Below are 22,062 nucleotides of genomic sequence, written 5' to 3' on the forward strand. Positions count from 1 at the left end.
GACTATACATACATTCATTTATCAACTTGCAGAAGCATTGGAGAGAGTTGCATAATCTATAGTCCTCTATTTTCTTGTTGGGCCCAGAAGCCATTTCGGCTTGTTGATCAGAAACGTTATGGTAAACTTGGTATCATTTACACAGGCAATATTTCTGAATACAAAATCTCTGTTCTTTATTCACAAGTGTTTCGATTGGTTCAGCTTGTTGTCCACCGTATCTCGACATGTATAACACCGTCCCTTGAATTGATGAGATGGTATTTCTGATTGATCCTCCCGTTTTCAACCACGTCGTCCAGGTTTATCTCTACATGTCCCAAAGGCTCCTACACAGAAGAAGAAGCAGAACAAGAGTGAATGCCCGAAGGGCACAACCATTAGGGAGTACCAACAAAAACTGATGCCAGTTTCAGACAGAGTTTAGGGCATGATCTGTTTACCTTTGAGCGAAAGCGTAAACCAGTTCCTCTACTCATGACCTCGATCCGTAACCTCTCATTCAACGGTGGCTCCTCGAGCGTGAACTGGAATTCCTCGTTCCATCTTGGATCTCGGGTTTTCTTCAACATCTGTGACCCATAACCAGAGGGGTCCCTCATGGTTCTTGAAATAACTCAAGAAACATATACCAAAACACAAGTAAAGAACAATACAGAGTTTAGAAGAGTGCGTTACTTTTGTTTTCTTCTTTTCTCCTCTAAAGAGAAGAAGGGCAAAAGGATTAGTGTGTTTCTTCCCCTCAATATCTTCAGCTGTTTGGATGATAACTGATAGTAGACCAGCCCGGCTGAGAAAATCATCGTTTTCTGATGGTTTCTCGCCTCTGCTTTCTTTTCTCTGATACTGATCCAAGTTTTCATTGCCCATCTTCATGCTTTCTTCTCTGAATGGTACGTACCTTAGCTCCAACTCCAGCCTTCCTCTTCGCTTCTTGTCCTGAGGAATGACGATGTTCGAGTTCTTGAGCAAGTCAAGAACAAAACTTACTTTCTCACCAGGCGTAAGTTTGTGTAAGGGTATCAACTGCATTCCCAGTCTGTCGTGCCCACCAACCTGTTGAATATAAAGGCCAAAACTTACCAACCAAAACTGATGTGGGAAGAAAAGAACTAGTACGAAATGTAAGAGGAGGGACAATGAGATCAAAACCTTGTCCCAATCAAAGACTTCCAGTTGAAGAACTTGCGTTACCGGGTCTTTCACGATGAGCTTAAAGTGCTCATTCCATTCAGGGTTCAAGTTCCTTTTCTTTATGGTGGTTTTCTTTGCCGGAAGCTTCTCTCCCGTCAAGCTAAGTTTTACATAAGGATCTGAAGTTCCCAACAGATCCTTCTTCAGTAGATTGCGTGCACGTATGATGTTCACATGCAGTAAGCCAACAGGCTTCTTCACAGCCACCCTAAGGGGCAGTATATATATAGATATATCAGATAAAAGAAACAGATTCTCATTTCATTCCCAGTTTAATTGCTGAGAAACTTACGTCGAAGCATCAAGAATGGGTATTTCAAGCACTTGAGGCCAATGGTAAAGGCTTGCAATTTGTTTCTTTATGGTTTCCTGAAAAAATGGTACAACAAAAATAAGATAGTTAAACAAACATGACAGAACTTACTCGAGTAGCTAAGATCCATAATCCGGCTCCTACAAATAGGATGATCATTGATACAGCACCTGAACATATCGGTATAGACCCGGAATGGACATGAGATCTCCACCAAGCACTTTCAATCCGAAATCAACGTGAGGCTGAAAACAAAATCAGGAACCATCAATTTGCTCACTTTGTAATCTGCTATTTTAGCTAGAAAAATGCATTCTGATTCTGCCTGTATGAGATTTAGCTACCTTTTCCATCAATGACACCACAACCTTTGCAAAACAAGGAAACGTCGGTACAAGAGGCTTCAGAGCTACACGTGGTGTGGCAAAAACTTGGAGATCTACAAGCTGCAAAGAGAAATAATGGGTGATTCAAAATTTTGCTGATGGAACTACAAGTGTAAGGCTTCTCTCTTTTTGCAATCTCATCATCTCACTCTTTCTGACCTGAACTGTAACTTGAAAAGAGAGCAACTTTAACACCAAAACAATGTTGGGATTGCCTGCCCACCTAATGACGGGTTCAATCACTAGTTCCTTCTCGTTTGTCTCGTAGACTTTCACCCCTACAAACAAGAATACGATATTATCCCATTTCCAGATTAACAACTTCGTGTATTTGGTATAGATCAATGACCAAATAAACAAGGTGGAACTTGCCGTTAACTGTTGGCGGAAGGGTTCCAAGACTCAAATTTTCGAACTCGATTGATTCAATAAGGTACATCCCAATGTAGTCAGCAAATATGGGTTTTGTGGAACTCCGGATGATTCGACAAATTGCCTACAGATGAGGGGAAATACTCAAAACTTAAGACAGGAAGCAAAATGACCTTCAATGGCTGCAAGCTTATGAGAATCAGAATGTGAGAAAACCTTGTCGAGGTAGGGCCACATGTACGAGAGATATCTGTTGAACCAGTCCACCTTAGAAACCAAAAGGATGATCAAATGAGTGGTCAAGCTTAGACACTAAAACGAAACAAAAGTAACTGAATCCTACACGGATCATCACTTACTCGTTCATAATCTGGATTCTTCATCCACAATGGGATATCTGGTAGAAGATCAAGAAGGGCACTGGTGCTAGTCTCAACAATTGGCCTTGCCGGCGGATACTGCAATATGCAAAAGCAGAAGAGCTCAAAACGGAACAAAGGCATGTGCTCCAAACAGAATATAAAATCCTCTAAGATGAAAGCACACACAGTAGATGATCGAATACAAGAACAGAAGCCATCCATAAAGTATCGTCTATATGACCAGTTTTACCATTTGTCTGAAAACGCAAATACGGTGTGCACAACCTCAATGTGTCTGCAGAGAATGCAGAATGATATCGAAGAAAGTGATCATTAACACTGGCAATCACAGAACAGCTTAAGGAATGCATTGGTCTAATCGAAAAACATTAAGCATCTCTACCCAGAAGACAGAGAAGCAAAATTTCGAATCAAAATCACTCGTGTTGATCCAAAAGCCAAAGAGAGACACCAAAGTCGCCACCTTGAACAGTTCCGACGAGAAACATTCATTGAAGCAATCAATCAACACATAGCAGATTCAGAGACAACGCATACATCGACCTAATCAAATAAATCGAAGAGACGAAGAAATAAAAATGGGTACCCAGATGGCGAAACAACAAAACGAATCCAGAAACGGGATTCGAAACAAGAATATGAACAAGCTGAAGAAAGAATCGGAGAACAAGATGAGAGCTTTCAGTGTTTAGTTAATCACCTCTTCGTGTGTGGGCTTCGAATAGACGAAAAAGAGAAAACCCACGATGAGTCCAATGGGGATTCCGATGACGAAGCCGAAGATCCCCACCACACTGGAGAGAAACCCCATTCTCTTGATTGGGAAGCGAGAAAACGAAGAAAGAACAAAAAAAAAAGCAAAGGGAGGAAGATCGAGAGAAATGAAAACAAGGGAAACAAAAAAAAAAAAGCCAGAAGGGATCAGAGTCTCGAAACGGTAACGAATGAGAGCGTTCTGCATCAACCGCCAAAACGAGGGACGAGGATTTTGCAATTTGTATTTATTTTATTATTTCGTTTATTATTCCAGAGTTTCAGATATTTACCGAGACGCCATTGGATAGTAAATGACGTCAATACCCCTCTCTTGTTGTTCGTGTTCGGTTCACCTAATCACCTTGGAATTTTCTGGGGTTTTATTTAATGAATACTAATGGCAAATATATTAAATGATCCCAAATTTAATTTGCAGGATTTTTCTAGTTTTGTAAATATCACTTGCGATTTAATGGGTTTTGTTTTTCATGTTTTTTATGTGTGTATTTATATACTAATTAAGATTAATGAAAATTAAATTTTGAAAATTATTCTCACAATTTATTATCATTCACATTTTTCTTACATTTCTGTAGAAATTATTTTATTTTCTTATATAAAATTGAGTCGAATCAAATAGATTATATGAAAATATGATTTTTTGAAAATTCAGTTATTTATTAATAAAGATAACAAAAAATAAATAAAAATCAGGTTGATAAAAGTAGAATCCATAAATATGATGCAGATATTCTTTTATTATATATCTCAATCTCATACAACAAAATCTTTTACATTTTTCAAGTAATAATATTTCAAAAAATTCAAGTGATAGAGAAAGAAAACGTTTTCGAATATTATGCCTATTATTTTTAAATTAAAAAAATCAATAATAAGACCATTAAAACAATGAATTATCCAATTTAGGTATAAAATAAAAACCATTCTTAACAAGTCGAAAATACAATTAATACGCCTTCAGTTTTAAATTTACTGATTAAAAAAAATCTATATCTAATAAGAAACACGCTAAACTATAAAATTAAAACTTAGACTATTTCATTAAAATAAAAATATTTCGACGGTCAATTTCAATTAGTAAGAAAAATCAAACTATACTTGTTATTTTGAATTTTCAAACTCTTTTTGCAAAGAAAGTTATATCTCTGGACCAATTCCATATCATTAACCTGATTAACTATCAAAGACAAAAACCAACAAGTTATGTTTTTATTTATTCTTGCGTTTCATATATATATATATATATATGTGTGTGTGTGTGTGTGTGTGTGTGTGTGTGTGTTAGACAAATATACAAATTTAGATAATGTCGAATTAATAAATAAATAAATTGTATGCACCCCACGTGTAATTGTCAATATTTATTTGGAGGATAGGACGTCTTCTTTTTTTTTTTTTGATAAGAAGGATAGGACATCTTTATGCCACGGCACGACGACGATTTGGTTGGATATGATATTTAACACATAATACATATATACATACAATTAATTTGTTTTCTTGTGTTTAAATACATATAATATAATGATTAAGAATTATATTTTGCATTTTTTTTATAGAACATAACGGGTCTTGATTCGCATCAACTTCATTTGATCTGTCGAGGAGACATCGAGATCTGTGGGAATATATTCAAAGCATATATACATACATACATACATACATACATATATATATACTCCTTTAGTACTATATATACAGATACCATATTTTAACATGATCGACGAATATAATTTCTTACAATACACATATATACACACATATATATTTTGATACCCTAAACCCTAAACTACCAAACTAAGAATTACGAAATCGAAATCTGCCACGACACTTCGGTTGATGTGATATATACATGCATGTGTGTGTGTATATATGGAATCATTATGAATTTGGGTTGATTGATTTGGCAAATATATAATCCAATTTCGAAATGTTATTTTCATCCACGACCCACACACCACGTCACATTATTCAAATATTATTTGTATGATCCAAAAAATTAGACCAGTTCTAATTCAACATGAATATTCGGATCCCTCTAGAACCACACATGCCTAAGAAATATGAGAAAATAAATGCTTCGCATAGTAAAATTATTTTATCTTATAACCAATTAATTTATGTTTTTTTTATATAAAAATGATATATTAGAATTTTTTTCCCCTTGTAACATAGTTTGATTTAAGTCGGTGTTAAAGTTTTCAATCTTCTTTAGGAAAAAAAACTAATTTATTGTCATTGAAAAGATATTTTTTTATTTCTTCCTTAACTATTAGAGAGAGAAAAAAGTAAAAATAAAATTCATCTACTGAAAAAGGAATTTCCTTTAGTTTTCGCTTGTCAAAATAAAAGGAAACACTTTTTTTGTAAAAAAGAAATTTAAAAGGTCAAAATATTATAATTCCAAGGGGGAAGAAAAAAAATACATGAGAAGAAAAGGAAACAAAAATAAATTTAAATGATATATTTTTTCTAATTTTCATCCACGCTTCATAAATTACGAAATTAGGTCCGATGTGTAAATAATTACCGGAATTAAGGCTTCACAAATAAAGCCCATGTTCTAACTTATGTTACAAGAATCAGCCCAGTTTGGGTTCGGGTTCGGGTTCCAAGCCCAACTATAAATTTAGTAATTTATTTCCTTTTTGGATTTGTAAACCAGATTCAATGAACCGTATTATTTAAATATTTTTGTAATTGGAAAAAATATATATATATATAGTCGAATTTTTTTAATTTTTTTCCTAATTTATCCACTAGGTCAATTAGGTCAAGCCCACAGTGCGTCTTGGACCGACGGGGAAAAAAACAAAACACTTACATTTATTCTGTAATCAGTATTTTAAAATTATTGCAAATTAGATTGGACGGATTCAACATATATCTCTAACTCTATTCGTATTTTCTTTCTTCCCCAAATGCAAAGTGATCACTTTTTTTTGTAACCGGATATTCTGAACCGAAATTCAAACTAATTCTGGAGTCGAAAGCAAACCATGTAATTGAAATTACATTTTCCTTTCATATTTTTAATTTGAAATTCAAACTCGAAACGAAACAGATCTTTCACCGGTTAAACTATCTAAATTGGGTTGCAAAAGTATCACTCATTTCAAATAAATGTATAAATATTGTGATATTTTTTTTTCTTATGTTTTACATATTTAGTTGATTGACATATATATATACATATATATATATATAGTTAGATTACAAATAAATCTTTTTATCAACTATAGGAGGAAAAAAAGTATACCTAATAATAACCAAGTTACGTTAAACCCTACTAGAATTATGTATTCATAAAATTTAATTAGACGGACATATTGTACCTTTTATTTCGTTAGCATAATTATGCGCAACATCTAATTAAAATTGAAAAAAAAAAGTTGTTTAAATTTCACCCATCAAGGTATTATAGGTGATCAATACTAAGAAAAAAAATAGATACCCCCAAGAAATATCGGATAAAATATGTATAAAACCGAAGTCGATTTTCGAATTATAAAAAAAAAATCGAACCAATCCGCACTAAACCAGAAATTTGCCCCTAATACCGTCAACTCGTTCATCTGAAATTAAACCAAAACTTAATCCACGTTAATTATAATTATGACATGGAGGTGTGGGGCCCAAAGATAATTTGGGAATAAAAGAGTTTTCCTTCCATCATTGGTTTACCAACCTCGCGAATAAGAATGCAATGAAATAAAATAAAACATCTTATTCTTGTGGTTGTTGGGAGGGTGGACCGGCTGCCCTCTTCTCACTGATCTTACCCCTCAATTACATCACCCTATTTTTATGGTCCCAATCCTATCATATATTCGACGTTTATTTCTTTTAAATTTATAAAAAAAAATATGTACCTAATGATTATTATATCATATTTGGTTCGGTAACTTTGGGTTCGATTCCGATTTTATTAAGAACATTTTATATATTTTTAAAAAAAATTAATTTTTTGGATTTTTTAAAATTCAATTCGGCTCTATTCGATTCATGGAAATTCGATTTTTAAAAAATAATACCTTTCGAAATTTTTGGAAGATTCGGATTGAGAAAAATGTCATATTTTTCGATTCGACACAGTTTTGGTTCCGAGAAACTGTATCAAAACGCCCACCCATTCAATTGTCATACTACCGTCTATCTATCTATATCTATCAATATATCCCTTCTCTAATTTTGTTTCATGTTAATGCCAATATTCATGAGATATAATGATTATTCCCGTTGTTGAATGGGAAATTAACATGATATGATCCATATATTATAAGAGAGAGAGAAAAAAAAAACAACAATAAACCCTAAAGAAAGATGAGGGGTATTATGTAATATATGTATATGTATATATGTATGTGACCATGGTTGGTGAGAATGTAAAAGGATTGACCCAAATCTCACCAAACCCATCCCACTTTGATTTCATCTTCATATATTTTGTGTTTGTGTATAAGCTTTCCACTATCCCTTTTCCTTTGCGATTACTGAATTCTTCCATTTCATATTTAATTTATAAATTCTATTTATTTTAATAATGTTTTAATATAAATAATTACATGGGTTCCCTACGTGTAAACTATGAAATTAATTGTAGTTGAAGGATAAGCGTAACACATGCATGATGTCATGCAAACGATATAAGGATAACGTCGAATGAGATATTTGGATCAATTGTGTATTCAACCAAAAAAAAAAAGAAATAATTTCCAAATTATATATATATGACTTGTGATCCACTCTAATACCATATGTAGAGATAGGTAAAAGATAATTCAAGTATATTTCAAAATAATAATAAAAAATGGTATATAGAAAATTTATACTATCAAATGAAAGCATACCATGTGTTTGATATAAAGATGTAAAGAGTCATCGAATGTCGATTTTAATTTTTATAATATATAGTGTTTGTATATGTGTCCTCAGATATACCTCGAATAAAAAAAAGGAAATAAATAAAAACGTGGTATGTATTTATTCTGAAGATTAAGAATATTATTCCAATATAGTAAAATTCTGTGTGTACTTTATTTTATATTACTGTCTTGTGTATGTGTGTTTACACATTCAGATACATATACGATTCTTGTAACGTACTGTTATAATTTTATTTTTATTGAAAAGAATTTCCTCTCTTCCAATCTATAATCAATCATCATTATACATTTTTTTAACTTTAAGAAATCATTGTGCAAAAGCGACCGCTAATAATTGGCGTCGTTTCTTTTAAGGACGAAATATATATATATACATATATATATATATATATATATTACATTTTGGCATGAAATAAGCATATGAATTTTAAATAATTATTTTTTGGACGTCTGCCCATTTTGCTATGGTACCACCACCCACCCCGCCCGACTCGACAAGTAAGGCATGCATCCACATTGATGACACGTGGCATATTTGCAGCCGTCAATATTCATGAAGATCTGACGGCTGATAACATATTTCAACTAACCCACACCTGCCTACCCCCTCTTTGTGGTTCTATTTAAAGCCTCCAATCTGGCGATCTCTTCTCTCAGGGGATTTTCACGTAAATTCTACCCGAAAATTTCCTGAAATTCTTCTTATCTTTTTCTCTTATTAAGAAATATATAACTGAAATAGTTACATACATATCTCACACACATTGTATGTTACTTTCTTGTCCCTTGGTGCAATAATATCACGAGAGAGAGAGAGAGAGAGAGGTAATCGAAATCGCAGATTTTCTCAGCTACTTTCTCGCCAGCCAAACAAACCCTACACGTTTTTTTTCTTCTGATTTCTCTCTGAATCCTCGATTTCTACGTCCGGGTCGTCGAAAGATCCGATTTTGCCACGTGGGTCGACGTCAAAAACCATAAAAATGGAGTTTTGTCAACAAGCCAACAACTACCACACCTCCTCCGTCGCCGCCGGTGATGTCTCCGGCGACCCGCTGAACTGGAACGCGGCGGCGGAGGCTATGAAGGGGAGCCACGTGGAGGAGGTGAAGCGGATGGTGGAGGATTACCGGAGGAAGACGGTGAAGCTCGGCGGAGAGACGCTGACCATCGGCCAGGTCGCGGCGGTCTCCGGCTTCGGAGGATCGGCGGCGGCGGCGAAGGTAGAGCTGTCGGAGGCGGCACGTGCCGGCGTGAAGGCGAGCTCGGACTGGGTGATGGAGAGCATGAACCGTGGTACGGACAGCTACGGAGTCACCACAGGTTTCGGTGCAACTTCACATCGAAGGACCAGACAAGGTGGCGCTCTTCAAAAGGAGCTCATTAGGTAATTTTATTTATATAATTAATTGATTAATTAACCATTTTTCAGCGTTAATGATATTTTAAAATTTCATATGTGCTTTATTAGCCGAGACATGTCCCCGGATTTAATTCATGGAACCAAACACTTCTTGAGTTTGAGTTGGAACTATATATATATATATATATATATATATATATATACATCAGGCTTTTAAGGATGGTGATTTAGGTAGCTTCTTGATTATAAATATAAAAAAATTAATTATAATTATATATGACAAATTAAAGAGTGTTAACTTGATGACCTCTCTACATAGCACCTAATTCTTAGGTGAAATTGTATTTAAGTTGACGTGAACGCTTTGCATGTCTTTACATCCTCTCTTTCCCAGTTTCTTGAAGTTATAATTTAACACAAATAACGTTAATTGAAATTAAAACGCCATAATTAAATCTTTATACACATAGATAAACACACATGCATGCATATATACACACATGTAATGGTGATGCAAGTACACACAGATTAAAATTTCCCGACAATAAGTAATGTCGATTTTTTGTTGTTGCATGTAGATTGGTTTTAACCTGCGGTTCTAAAGTCAAGCCAAATATGTCGATTAAATTTAATTATAAATTCTATTTCCTTTTTTTTTTAATTTGGTTTCTACTGTAACAAATTTCCAAAACATCGATTCGTTTTGTTTAACCTCACTCTCTTGTCACTGATCCAAAAAAAAAAAAAAAAAAAAAAACAACAACGCCGCGCAGATTCCTGAACGCCGGAATATTCGGCTCCGGCGATGCCACGTGTCACACTCTGCCGCACGCGGCGACTCGGGCCGCGATGCTCGTCCGAGTCAACACGCTCCTCCAAGGGTTTTCCGGGATTCGATTCGAGATCCTCGAAGCCATCGCCAAGTTCCTCAACCACAACATCACTCCCTGTCTCCCTCTACGTGGGACCATCACTGCCTCCGGTGACCTCGTCCCTCTCTCCTACATCGCCGGACTACTCACCGGCCGACCAAACTCCGTCGCTGTTGGACCCTCCGGCGAGACCCTCTCCGCCGCCGAGGCCTTCAAGCTCGCCGGAATCGAGGGTGGTTCGTTCTTCGAGCTGCAGCCCAAGGAAGGTCTCGCTCTGGTCAACGGGACCGCCGTGGGGTCGGGCTTGGCGGCGACGATTCTGTTCGAAGCCAACATCCTGGCGGTTCTGTCGGAGGTCATGTCGGCGGTTTTCGCGGAAGTGATGCAAGGGAAACCGGAGTTTACAGATCATCTGACGCATAAACTGAAACATCATCCTGGTCAGATCGAAGCTGCTGCGATCATGGAGCATATTTTAGATGGAAGCTCTTACGTCAAAGAAGCTCAGCGTCTCCACGACATTGATCCTCTTCAGAAACCCAAGCAAGATCGGTATGTTAGTTAGCTAAAGTCTCTGACTTTTGATTGTTTTCATCTGAATTTCAGGTTAAAGTTTCAAACTTTGATCGGTTTTTCAACTGTTTTGTCTGGTTTAATCTGAATTCTAGGTCATGCAATTGGTTAGATTGTTGAAAGTCTGGAACTGTGATCATTTTTCGGGTGTTTTCGTTGTTTTAACACGAATATCGGGTTTGCAGGTACGCTCTAAGAACGTCACCGCAGTGGCTGGGGCCTCAGATCGAGGTTATAAGAGTGGCGACGAAGATGATCGAACGCGAGATTAACTCTGTTAACGACAACCCTTTGATCGATGTTTCGAGGAACAAGGCGTTGCACGGAGGCAATTTCCAGGGGACACCGATCGGAGTCTCGATGGATAACACTCGGCTCGCGATAGCAGCGATCGGGAAGCTCATGTTCGCCCAGTTCTCCGAGCTCGTCAATGATTTCTACAACAATGGTTTGCCCTCTAATCTATCCGGCGGACGAAACCCGAGTCTCGATTACGGGTTTAAAGGCGCTGAGATCGCCATGGCAGCTTACTGCTCAGAGCTTCAGTTCCTGGCTAATCCCGTGACGAACCACGTTCAAAGCGCCGAGCAGCACAACCAAGATGTTAACTCGCTCGGGTTGATCTCGAGCCGAAAAACCGCGGAAGCAGTCGAAGTTCTCAAGCTCATGTCGGCGACTTACTTAGTCGGGCTGTGCCAAGCGGTCGACCTGAGACACTTGGAGGAGAATCTCAAGAAGGCCGTGAAGGCGGCCGTGAGCCAAACCGCGAAACGGGTGCTAACCGTCGGGACGAACGGTGAGCTCCATCCGTCTCGGTTCAGTGAAAGAGACGTCCTCCAAGTGGTGGACAGAGAACACGTCTTCGGCTATGCGGACGATCCCTGCAGCATGACCTATCCTCTGATGCAGAAACTAAGGCACGTCCTGGTCGACCGCGCCTTGGCCGACCTCGAACGCGAGGACAATGCCGCGACCTCAGTCTTCCACAAGATCGGTGCGTTCGAGGCCGAGCTGAAATTGTTGCTTCCGAAAGAAGTGGAACGTGTCCGAACCGAGTACGAGAGCGGTACGTGCCTTGTCTCGAACAGGATCAAGGAATGCAGGTCGTATCCGCTGTACCGGTTCGTGCGTGTCGAGCTCGGGACGGAGATTCTCACCGGAGAGAAAGTGCGGTCACCGGGAGAGGAATTCGACAAGGTTTTCTCCGCGATTTGCGGTGGAAAAATCATCGAGCCGTTGTTGGAATGTCTCAAGGAATGGAACGGTGCTCCGATTCCGATCTGCTAAAAGCATCCGCAGAAGACAGGAATCTCGAAACAAACCATACGCCGAAAATACTCTTTGATCTTCTTCTTCTTCTTCTTCTTCTTCTTCTTCTTCTTCTTCTTCTTCTTCTTCTTCTTCTTCTTCTTCTTCTTCTTCTTCTTCTTCTTCTTCTTCTTCTTTACACGAACATTATCGTACTCCGAACTGTAATTTCAATGTTATCTGCTCTGTTTTTTTTTCTTTCCCTTCTTCTCTCCGCTTTCAACGATGCTCTGTTTTGAAAATGCAATGTATAAAAGAATGGAGTTCCGTACACATGCAGTTGTTCATATTTTCAGTTTCTCGTACGTATTTTGTAAACTTCTTCCACAAGCAACTGATTAGGGCTCAGAATTGGGCCGAACCCACAACTCTTCAACTTATACGGGTTTCGGCCCATTACTTATTAATGAGAAGCCCATTTGTGATTTCGGCCCAATATTATGTCTGCTGTTTTTTTTTCTTTCACAAAATAACATATATTTTTTTAAAGTATAACTTCAAAAATCGTTGTAAATACTTGCTGGTCCAACTTCCAAGTTCAAACTATTAATTTTTTATATGCTATTCTTTGCTGGAACTATCTTTTTATAAGAAACCTTAGTTTGAAACTTGATGAATGATTCTAATTTTCATTTAATGATATTGTTATTCCAAAGAAAATCTAAAATTCATGTATCTATATAAAAATCTTAAATCATTAATAGATTTATAAGGCATTTTTTAAAAAAATTAGGGATTTTTCACAACTTTATATATATATATATATATATATATATATATTGTTGCATATATTTTGTGTACGATTTAACTAGTTTAATATTTCGTGAAACTAAAGTGAAAAAGGGTAGCGGCCAAGGAAGAGTGTTACCAAAATTATAACTAAAACATTTATATATGACAAGAAAAAAATAGATTAATTATGCCAATATATGTAAATAAAGAGGCAATTTTGTGCGTATGAACAATTTATGGCAATGGTGATTGGTTCTGTGGAGCAGCGTCCACAAACTGAAACAACGAACATGAAGAGAAAAGAAAGAAAAAACATGTCTCGAAGTCACATCTACAAAGACAATCAGAACTACGAGATCCTGCAGGGTTCTTCTTTTGAACAACAGAACCAGTTTCACCTCTCCAACCCCTGTTTCTGATACAGTTCAGTTCAGTTCACATAATGTCCGGTTTTCCTTCTATGGCGGCTGTAATCTGAGACGAACCTGAACGAAAGTCCACAACCCTCGACCTTGCATTTGTACGGACGCTCTCCTGTGTGCAGACGCAAATGCTCGGTCCTCGCCCATTGCCATTTGAACGTCATCAAGCATCCTTTCCATTGGCACTTGAATGGTCTATCGTCATTATGCACACGCTGGTGAAGCAACAAGTATTTGTGAGCCCGGAATTTCTTACCGCAGCCTTCGTGAGTGCAACGGTTCCTCCTGTGCATTTGTAGATCCGCCTTCCTCTCAAAACTCATCTTGCATCCTTCTAGGTTACACCCATGGTGGTGGCTGGTCACGGCTTCTTTGTTATCTTGGCCACGACCCGAGTCAGTGTTTGAAGTTTTCTTCACCTTTTTTGATGTGGGTTTCTCTTTACGGGTCATTTCACCTATGTTAGCTGGAGTTCCACTTGTTGATTCTCCCCTTACCCTTGGCCTCAGCCCTTCACATGGGCTCCTTATAAAGCTAGAGCTCGTCTCTGGATTGTTCTTCATCTCAGCCTCTGGTTCAATTTTCCGCTTCTTACCTTCCTTAACCGAGTCACTCTTAGATGTATCGATGACCTCGGTGTTCTCTGGGCATGCAACTTCACTGACATTAGGTAAATTCTCTGTGCAAAGCTCATCTTCTGAAGTTTTCGAGCCATTCAAAGGAGCTCGATCATCATTTCTTATAGCGTGGTTATGTGGCAGAGATTCGTCATCTTTAACCCTTTCAACATTTGATTTCTGACTGGCATTATTTCCTTCTGGAACTTCTAATCCCACTCGAGCAGGCGAATCTTCTCCATTACAGCCCAGTCCAGGAGTTGGGGATGAACCCTTCAATGAGCAAACAGCCCAGTCTCCCTCCATCTCTGTGCAAGCACCAGGGATGGCTTCCTCATCGGTAGGTTCCATTGGCTGTGACTGCAGTTCTTCATTCTCTCTATTTCTCACTCCAAACTCTTCCTTCAAATCTTCTACGGTCCCGTCGTTAATGCTGGTCGAGGAATAAACTTGCTGCACACTATTTATAGCAGTTGAGAGATCAGAGACCTCATTGACCATGCTAGAATTACTTGTGATATTCCCCCCAGAAGCAGAACAAGACTCATCAGTGACCTTGGGATCTTTTTCCGCACGTTCTTGCCTATGTGATAGAATAAAAGGTGTACCATTTGCACTTGCCAATGCTTGCCTTTGCGAGCTATCATCAAGTTTATCAGATGTGCTACCAAGATCTTTAGATTTAACTGCAGAATCTACTTCCGGATCTTGTTTGGGTTTCAACTTTTTCCTTCTCGAATACTGGATAATCTTTTCTTCTTTTCTTCTCACAGTAGAATCCAAATTCTCCCGGAAACTTCCATCTACTTTAACTTCAAGCTGTTCACAAGGTGTGTTATCGGAGGTACAACTGGGCTTAGCTTTTGATCGCGATCTTCTCTGCATCCATTTGATGCTTGACAAATCCTGGCTATCCCTTGTACTGGAGAACAATCCGCCCAAAGACAGAGCATGATGAATTTTCTTAGAAGGGGAATTCTTCCTAACCTTAACACAGTACCGTAGGTTAATGCCAAGTTTTGAGGTCCAATCTTCTCCATGTTCATTGTTTTCCTCGTCTTCGATTGCAAGATCAATTAAACCCAAATCTTCTCGGGATGCAGTCTCTAGCGGAACGTCATTATAGTTAAAAGAGACATTGACCTCCTCTGCAACTACGGTAGCATGTGCCCTGATTTTCAGAAAGTCTGCAACAATTCCAGACAAGTTACAGGAAGACAGTAAAACATGTCTAAAGAAGTTACATATATAACAAGTTCCATTTAGACAAAAACCAACATGAGCTTAGATTCATGTTAATTAAATAAATAGTAGTGACATGGTGCAACGAGGACAACATCCAAACGATTATTGCAGCTAATCAGATTTTACCTATCAGAATTGGTGGTAGACGGTGAATTTCTACCGAATGTTATTTGGAATCAAATTAAATAGTAAAAGATGCTACACACATCTTACCTTTATGGCAAATTACAAGGACTTTCACTCCGCCCCTTAAGCGCACTAACTTCTGAACTTCGACAGCATGTTCCAGGCAGAAAATGCGAGGCCTTGAATATCTACAGGAAGTATTCCATCCACACTCAAACCTTGATGGGGCTGGTATCAGTATTTCCTGAGCATCTGCAAACAAAAGATGGACCAGGGAATCCTTAGGCTAAAGCACTAAACTAATGAAAACCTTAAAATGCAAAATCAAAATAGATGGTGAAGGAGGTAGCTTGAATCAAAAGTTCAAAACCCATTTCAGATCCCTCATCACTGAGAGACTTTGGGGTTTGTGGTTGAAAGAAAAATGGAGGGATAAGAAAGAAGACAAAACTCCAGGAAAAAAACAAATGGGGTGAATGTGAGACACAGTCTGCTACCTAGGTCTGATCCCTCAGCCAAATCTTTTAATGTTTTTTCAGATGGTTGTACCACAGCCATAAAGGGGAAGCCGAGAGTGCCACAAGCTACACATGGCAATGTTCCAGAGTCAACTTGGAAATCATTTAGAAGATCGTCATCATCATCATTGTCATATACATCACTCAGCTTCTCCATGAACAAGCTCAATTCCTCCAATAGAGTAGTCTTCTTGTCATTAGTCTGTGTTTCAGAATGACCCTCAAATCCGCCTTCTGACACGGCTGACGATAAAATGGTAGTAGTGACAGTAGTTAAAGCAGCAGTTGCAAGAGACTCTGCATTTTGCCGTGGAAGTAAATCAGGGTCCCAGGACACCAATCGATAACCTGGGTCTAGAATAAGAACAGATAAAATCTTGTTTTCATTCAACATGTCTTCTACAAAAGCCTTTTTCACAAGGAACTCTCTCTCCTCTCTTTGGCGATCTCTGAGACGAGAACTACGAGCACCTGGCAACAGTGATCGTGGCACTCTGGCAAATTTAACATTACAGAAAGATGAGAATACAACATAAATCCAACAAAACTCAACATGTTAAATGGATCAAGAATCCATGTAATCTTGCCTTGAAACAAAGGACATGGTCAAGAGATAGAGCAGCTGCTGATGGGACAACATGGGGAGGTAATTCATAGCAGCGCGACGCACAGCAGCTTCCTTCGCTATGTTTAGCCACTGCGGAGTTCCAAAGTTTGCAGCTTCCCCGCAGTTAAAACCTAGATAATGTTACATTGAATCTGCATAGTTAGAGATTCTGAAAATCAGCAATACTTATTCTATGCCAATTTTGCTACTTTTACCAAACATCTGACCTGTCTATCCAGAGAGCAGTATTAAATCTTTGTCACTTAAAGTTCCTCTGCTTTCTTGATTAATTTAATCATCTTTGGCAAAGCAGATTAAATTATTACTGATAATGTTTGTGAGTAGTATTAAATATTTGCCACGTCATTTTTCTGAACATTGCACAATGCGAAAAATTTAATGCAGAGACTGCAGTCACTGGGACTCCAAAGAATGTTAAATGTTTGACAAAAACAAATTACCATGGCTGAATCCTACATGATAAGACCTCGGAAAAGTCACGACAAATTCACCAGGATTCTGTATTAACCTGCGTAAGAAACAAATGTAGATATAAGTAGAAGATAAAGATGATAAACACCTGAAGCTTAACATCCACATGTTTGAAATTTAAAATATAAAAGTTTATGCGTGGAAAACTCAAAAGTATAATAATCAGGGATTCAGGACAAATAAAAATGGAGAGGAAACAATTCATTCGAGTATTACATAAATGGATGGCAATAACCTTAAACAACAAAACCTACCTACAACAAGGAATGCCGGACGCAACTATCATCTCAGGAGACATGAGAGTTGTCTTTTCGCCTAGTTGTGTGAGAGCAGCTGAGAGCAGCAAAACGTAGATATGATTTAAGAGAAACAAAAGCACCATACTTTCAGGGAAATATTGCGATATTTCATATCTATCGTATCCTTCATCAAAACAGACCTAATACATTCCTCCAAGAGTATAATTTTTTTAATAACAATGTCAACATTAGGAGCATATTTTATATGAAATGAACAGAACTGAAATGATGCTATTCAAAGAAAAAGTCAAATCAGGAGTAGGCATAACAAAGCAAAGTAACCATTCATCCAAGAAAAACCATCTATCACATTTTTTCTTTCTACCGAATATACATTTCTAAATTCAACTAACCCCATAAAGAAACAGCCCATCCTCTTGCATAATGGTTATCAAAATGAACATACCTAGTTGGTCAACATGTCCACCGTAAGCCTGTTTGCAGATAATCTCTTCAAATTCAAATGCATAATCACCGGGGATGGCATACCAAGTCTTTGGCGAGCCAGTGTGAAGAAAATTCAAGCTATGGAGCTCATGATCCTCGACATGCCAAGCAAACCAGCTGAACAACATACCGATATAAATCATGGGGGAAGTAACACCAGGGATGTCGTCTGGCATGAAGCGTGTGATAGAACCAGGTGATCGTGCAATCATCTGAAGGTTCCATGAACTGTTTGAAAGCTTCCAGCCTGCACTACCTTCCATATCATTAGTGAAATCAATGTTCTTCTTTTGCCTGGAGGAATGTGAACCTTCGTCAGATGACAAACTTGGGGAATCAACATTAGTCCTTCCTGTCTCAGGACATAATCTTTGATCATCCTTAAATGCTGGTTCTTGACAAACACTGTCATTCCTATTATTTTCAATTTCGTTTGCTACATCAGCTTCTCTCCTCCTTTGGTAGGAACCCCTCTGTCTCTTCTTCCTCCTCTGTCGGAGATACCGTGAATGACCCTCTGGCTCCCCAAAACCCGAGCCAGGGACGTCATTTGCATACTCTATATATATAGGTTTATTCGAAGCTGCTTTCCAGAACAACGACTCGATAACTATTGGAGATACATCCTTAATCATTCCTAAATGGCTCCGGGAGAAAGCCTTTGATTTAGATTCAAACTGCTCTAATGTATAAACCTCCCCACTTTGCCACACTTGCTTAACACCACCAGATTGAGGGTTACTATTGCTCTCTCCTCCTCTCGCTCTTTTGGCGCTCTGACCTAACTCTTGTTGTCTAGTGGTAAATACAGCCCTAGCCTCCCCATCATTTCCACCATCTGCTTGACCCGTTTTCATAACACCGACATTTGAACCCAGTTCCGGGCACTTCGAAAGAGACTTGTTCAAGTTATGAAAAACATACTTCTTTGACGGCTTAGGATGAGGAGGAATGATCTTGCAAATACCAATGGCACTTGCTTCCTTTTCGATTTTCGATATATATGCAATAGGGTCTGCAAATTCAGTGTCCGTAGGTCTATACACAGGTGCCAATGGCAAGCCTTTCAGCCAATCGGGTATTTCGACATTACCCATCCTAATCCGAACTCAAACTCAAACTACCCAAAACTGCAGAACTGAATCAACAGATAATTCGGACACCATAGCGACAGTATCTTACCACGACACAAACTAAACCCAACAAACTACAGAGTATACACCCAGTGCTCTAAAAACCCTAGATTCAGAATTCCCGGTGCTTACAGAACACAATTTTCTCCAAGTGCCCTTCACGAGAAGCCGCATTAAAGAGTGAAATTGCAGTGCGTAGCGGGTCAAAACGGCGAAAGGAAAAATCTTGAAGAAAAAGAGATGAAACGATAGAACCTGTGCGGTTGATCAACGAAGATGACACGCAAGGGAGAGATGGGAGGGGGGGAGGGAGAGAGAGAGAGAGACTACTACTGAAATTCCTAAAAAAAAATTGTCGGCGCATTTTAGCGTATAATATCGAATGTCCACTAGAGTGTAATAGGCGTCAATTAATATTTAAAATGCGCCCAAGTTCGTGGACCGTGGCGCGGTGGCGGTGTCAACCACTGTAATGTGCGGCCCATTGATTATTCTGCTGAAAGCCATTTGCTTTTTTCTTTTTCTTTTTTTGTAATTACCAATTCTATAATTAATTTATTTCTCTTTTTTTCATCTCTGAGACTTTATAAAAGAATAAAAAATATAATTAATTTATTTCTCTTTTTTTTTTCAACTCCGAGACTTTATAAAAGAATTCAAAAAAAAAGTACACGTACGATGAAAAGTCATATGGCCGAGTAATCCATCCGAATGGAGGAGTCTTTATAAGTATTGTTTGGAAATCGCCGCAATTGAAATCTCGTTATGCTCACAAGCTACGCATCCGACTAAGACGAACCAAACAAATCCCATTTCAAATCAATAACATGATCCCCTGTTTGAAATAAAGATTTGAAGATATAAATTAGGTGTGGCGTTTCGATCCGGTTATTCGGAACCAAATCGTACCAAATCGAAAATTTCGTTATTTTTTTCGAACCGTATCATTCAAAATTTCTAAACATTATGTTTTTTATAGAACCAAATTTTTTGGAATCGAATCGAATTGAACCGAACTTTATAAAATTTTCGAAAAATCCAAGATTTTCTTAAGAAAATCTAAATTTTTTTAACAAAAATCGAAACTGAACCGAATAATATACGGTACTAATTTGATACAAAATTTAAAATACCAAATAAATCGTTTCCGAACCGTTAAAATTCTGGACCAAATTCCGAAATACACAGCCCTAGATATAACCATTCTAAATGCCTAGAAACAAACTATGATAAATTATTGGATTTTTTAGAATAATAAATACAAAATTTAATTGAATTAAAAAAATCTGGGGTTAAATTTACGACGAAAAAAAGGATTTTTAGTGGATTTTTTTTAATTTTAAATATAAGATTTTTTTGTAAGTGAGATAGTTAATAATTTTTTTTATTTATTCTTAAAAAAATGAATGCATATGTGAGCTCTAAATATTACTTTGTATATTTTGTAGATTCTTATATAAAAAAGAATTTAATACATCCAATTATTATTATAAAATTTAGTTCAAAAAATATATATATTTGTATTATGAGAAAATTAATAGACTATTGGTTTGATTTTATAATTAATAGGTTAAATATATGAAATAATTATATTAATATACTAAAAAATATAAAAAAATTTATTTATTTTATAGATAAGTTTAGATTCGTACTAAAATGTCATTACAAAAATCGTACAAAATTATTATTCAATAAATACTTTTCAAAAATTGTCAAAATTGGAATCCATTTATGTAAAATACATCAATAAATACAAATATTTTGTTTATTTTGTAGATTCTTATATTAAAAAGAAATCAATGTATCCCAAATATTATGCAATATTATGATAAAACTTAATTAAAAATATATATTTGTATTATGAAAAAAATTTAATAGACTACATGTTTAATTTTATAGTTGATAGGTTAAATATGTGTAATAATGATATTAACATACCAAAAATATAAAAGAATTCATTTTATGTGTTTTTTGGTAAGTTATTTATATAAATATGTTAAATACTGTACAAAAATTGTACAAAATTATTTATTCAATATATATTATTCGGAAATCACCCAAACTTGAATTCATTTATGCAAATTTGAGTCTTTTGTAATTGAAACTTTATGGAAAACGCAGTATTGATTATATACTGAATTTAAAATACAAGAGAAAATGTGATTATAATCGAAAATTCATCGAGATAATTTCAATATTCATTGTCTTGAGAAGAAAATTGCAATACGATGAAGAACAATTATATGTTAAAGGTGTTTAAGTCGTCTAATGCAATATCTTTTTATACATATATCAGAATTTAAAGTATTCAAACTCATACTTTATTTGAACGACAAGAAAATTTACTGAGCATTTTGTAGGATATGACAAATGAAAGGAGTAGGTAACCTTGATAACCTTCATCAACAAGCAAAACTTGAAGAGATGTATTGAGATATAGAAAACGAGTTATTTACTCATGTCCTTTCATGATTGCATCAACAAACACAATCATATTGTGCTCGCCTAAAATCTCGAGCAAGTTCTGATTCTTTGCGATCAAAGCCTTGGCAATCACCAGTTTCCGGTCTTGGAAATAACAGTCAGTGGCGTGTTGTTTGAGAGCAAAGGGTATGAAATAAATGAAATCAGGACCCCCAACAGGAGGTCTGCACGTTGTTGACGTTTTCCTCAATAGTCATGACTTGTTCAGGTGTCATCCTTAACAACTACTCGTTCACGATTGCTACTTGTACGTGGCTACAGGCTTTCAACAATGAAGTGTGGAATCCATCGATACATGCGGTTATGACTTCAAGATGGCGGTTTAAGAAATCTTTTACAATCCCCAAGAAGTCGATAACAATACAAAATTGGTAAGGCCTGAGTTTCAATTTTTTGCGCTCGATCACATAAAGTTTTATTAAGATGTTAAATAATGTATCAGTGTTTAGATTCATATCAATGCGTTAAATAATGTACAAAAATTGCACAAAATTATTTACTCAATATATACTA

The 22,062-nt window shown here is 36.9% G+C and overlaps 3 protein-coding genes across 3 annotated transcripts; 1 reads left to right on the top strand and 2 right to left on the bottom strand.

Moving 5' to 3' along the window:
• Window positions 1-112: 112 nt before the first annotated feature.
• LOC104816417 (synaptotagmin-3) lies at window positions 113-3,617 on the bottom strand. Its single transcript, XM_010545240.1, has 12 exons — window positions 3,349-3,617; window positions 2,625-2,723; window positions 2,482-2,532; window positions 2,266-2,389; window positions 2,053-2,171; window positions 1,852-1,953; window positions 1,678-1,752; window positions 1,487-1,563; window positions 1,153-1,402; window positions 679-1,056; window positions 444-572; window positions 113-329 (listed from the first exon to the last, which is right to left on the bottom strand). Exons 1-12 carry the CDS (start codon window positions 3,607-3,609, stop codon window positions 201-203), a joined length of 1,794 nt encoding a protein of 597 aa, XP_010543542.1. The 5' UTR covers window positions 3,610-3,617; the 3' UTR covers window positions 113-200.
• Window positions 3,618-8,978: 5,361 nt separating this feature from the next.
• On the top strand, window positions 8,979-12,716 carry LOC104816418 (phenylalanine ammonia-lyase 4). The gene is made up of 3 exons (XM_010545242.2): window positions 8,979-9,698; window positions 10,448-11,098; window positions 11,305-12,716. The coding sequence occupies exons 1-3, from the start codon at window positions 9,295-9,297 to the stop codon at window positions 12,404-12,406; spliced, it is 2,157 nt and encodes a 718-aa protein (XP_010543544.1). The 5' UTR covers window positions 8,979-9,294; the 3' UTR covers window positions 12,407-12,716.
• Window positions 12,717-13,344: 628 nt separating this feature from the next.
• On the bottom strand, window positions 13,345-19,380 carry LOC104816419 (probable lysine-specific demethylase ELF6). Its single transcript, XM_010545243.1, has 7 exons — window positions 17,892-19,380; window positions 17,441-17,519; window positions 17,156-17,223; window positions 16,675-16,825; window positions 16,067-16,581; window positions 15,657-15,821; window positions 13,345-15,385 (listed from the first exon to the last, which is right to left on the bottom strand). Exons 1-7 carry the CDS (start codon window positions 19,027-19,029, stop codon window positions 13,590-13,592), a joined length of 3,912 nt encoding a protein of 1,303 aa, XP_010543545.1. The 5' UTR covers window positions 19,030-19,380; the 3' UTR covers window positions 13,345-13,589.
• Window positions 19,381-22,062: the final 2,682 nt, after the last annotated feature.

This window comes from Tarenaya hassleriana, unplaced genomic scaffold, assembly GCF_000463585.1.
Source record: "Tarenaya hassleriana unplaced genomic scaffold, ASM46358v1 Cleome25, whole genome shotgun sequence".
NCBI classification, from domain to species: domain Eukaryota; kingdom Viridiplantae; phylum Streptophyta; class Magnoliopsida; order Brassicales; family Cleomaceae; genus Tarenaya; species Tarenaya hassleriana.

Coding starts and splice junctions, on each gene's coding strand:
- LOC104816417 (XM_010545240.1), bottom strand. CDS start 3,609: ATGCAGAACGCTCTCATTCGTTACCGTTTCGAGACTCTGATCCCTTCT. Junction 1,564..1,677: donor GTCTATACCGATATGTTCAG/GTGCTGTATCAA, acceptor CCATTTTTTCAG/GAAACCATAAAGAAACAAAT. Junction 573..678: donor GAGAAAAGAAGAAAACAAAA/GTAACGCACTCT, acceptor TATGGGTCACAG/ATGTTGAAGAAAACCCGAGA.
- LOC104816418 (XM_010545242.2), top strand. CDS start 9,295: ATGGAGTTTTGTCAACAAGCCAACAACTACCACACCTCCTCCGTCGCC. Junction 9,699..10,447: donor CTTCAAAAGGAGCTCATTAG/GTAATTTTATTT, acceptor AACGCCGCGCAG/ATTCCTGAACGCCGGAATAT. Junction 11,099..11,304: donor CAGAAACCCAAGCAAGATCG/GTATGTTAGTTA, acceptor TCGGGTTTGCAG/GTACGCTCTAAGAACGTCAC.
- LOC104816419 (XM_010545243.1), bottom strand. CDS start 19,029: ATGGGTAATGTCGAAATACCCGATTGGCTGAAAGGCTTGCCATTGGCA. Junction 17,224..17,440: donor TCCGGCATTCCTTGTTGTAG/GTAGGTTTTGTT, acceptor TTTCTTACGCAG/GTTAATACAGAATCCTGGTG. Junction 16,582..16,674: donor ACCATGTCCTTTGTTTCAAG/GCAAGATTACAT, acceptor TAAATTTGCCAG/AGTGCCACGATCACTGTTGC.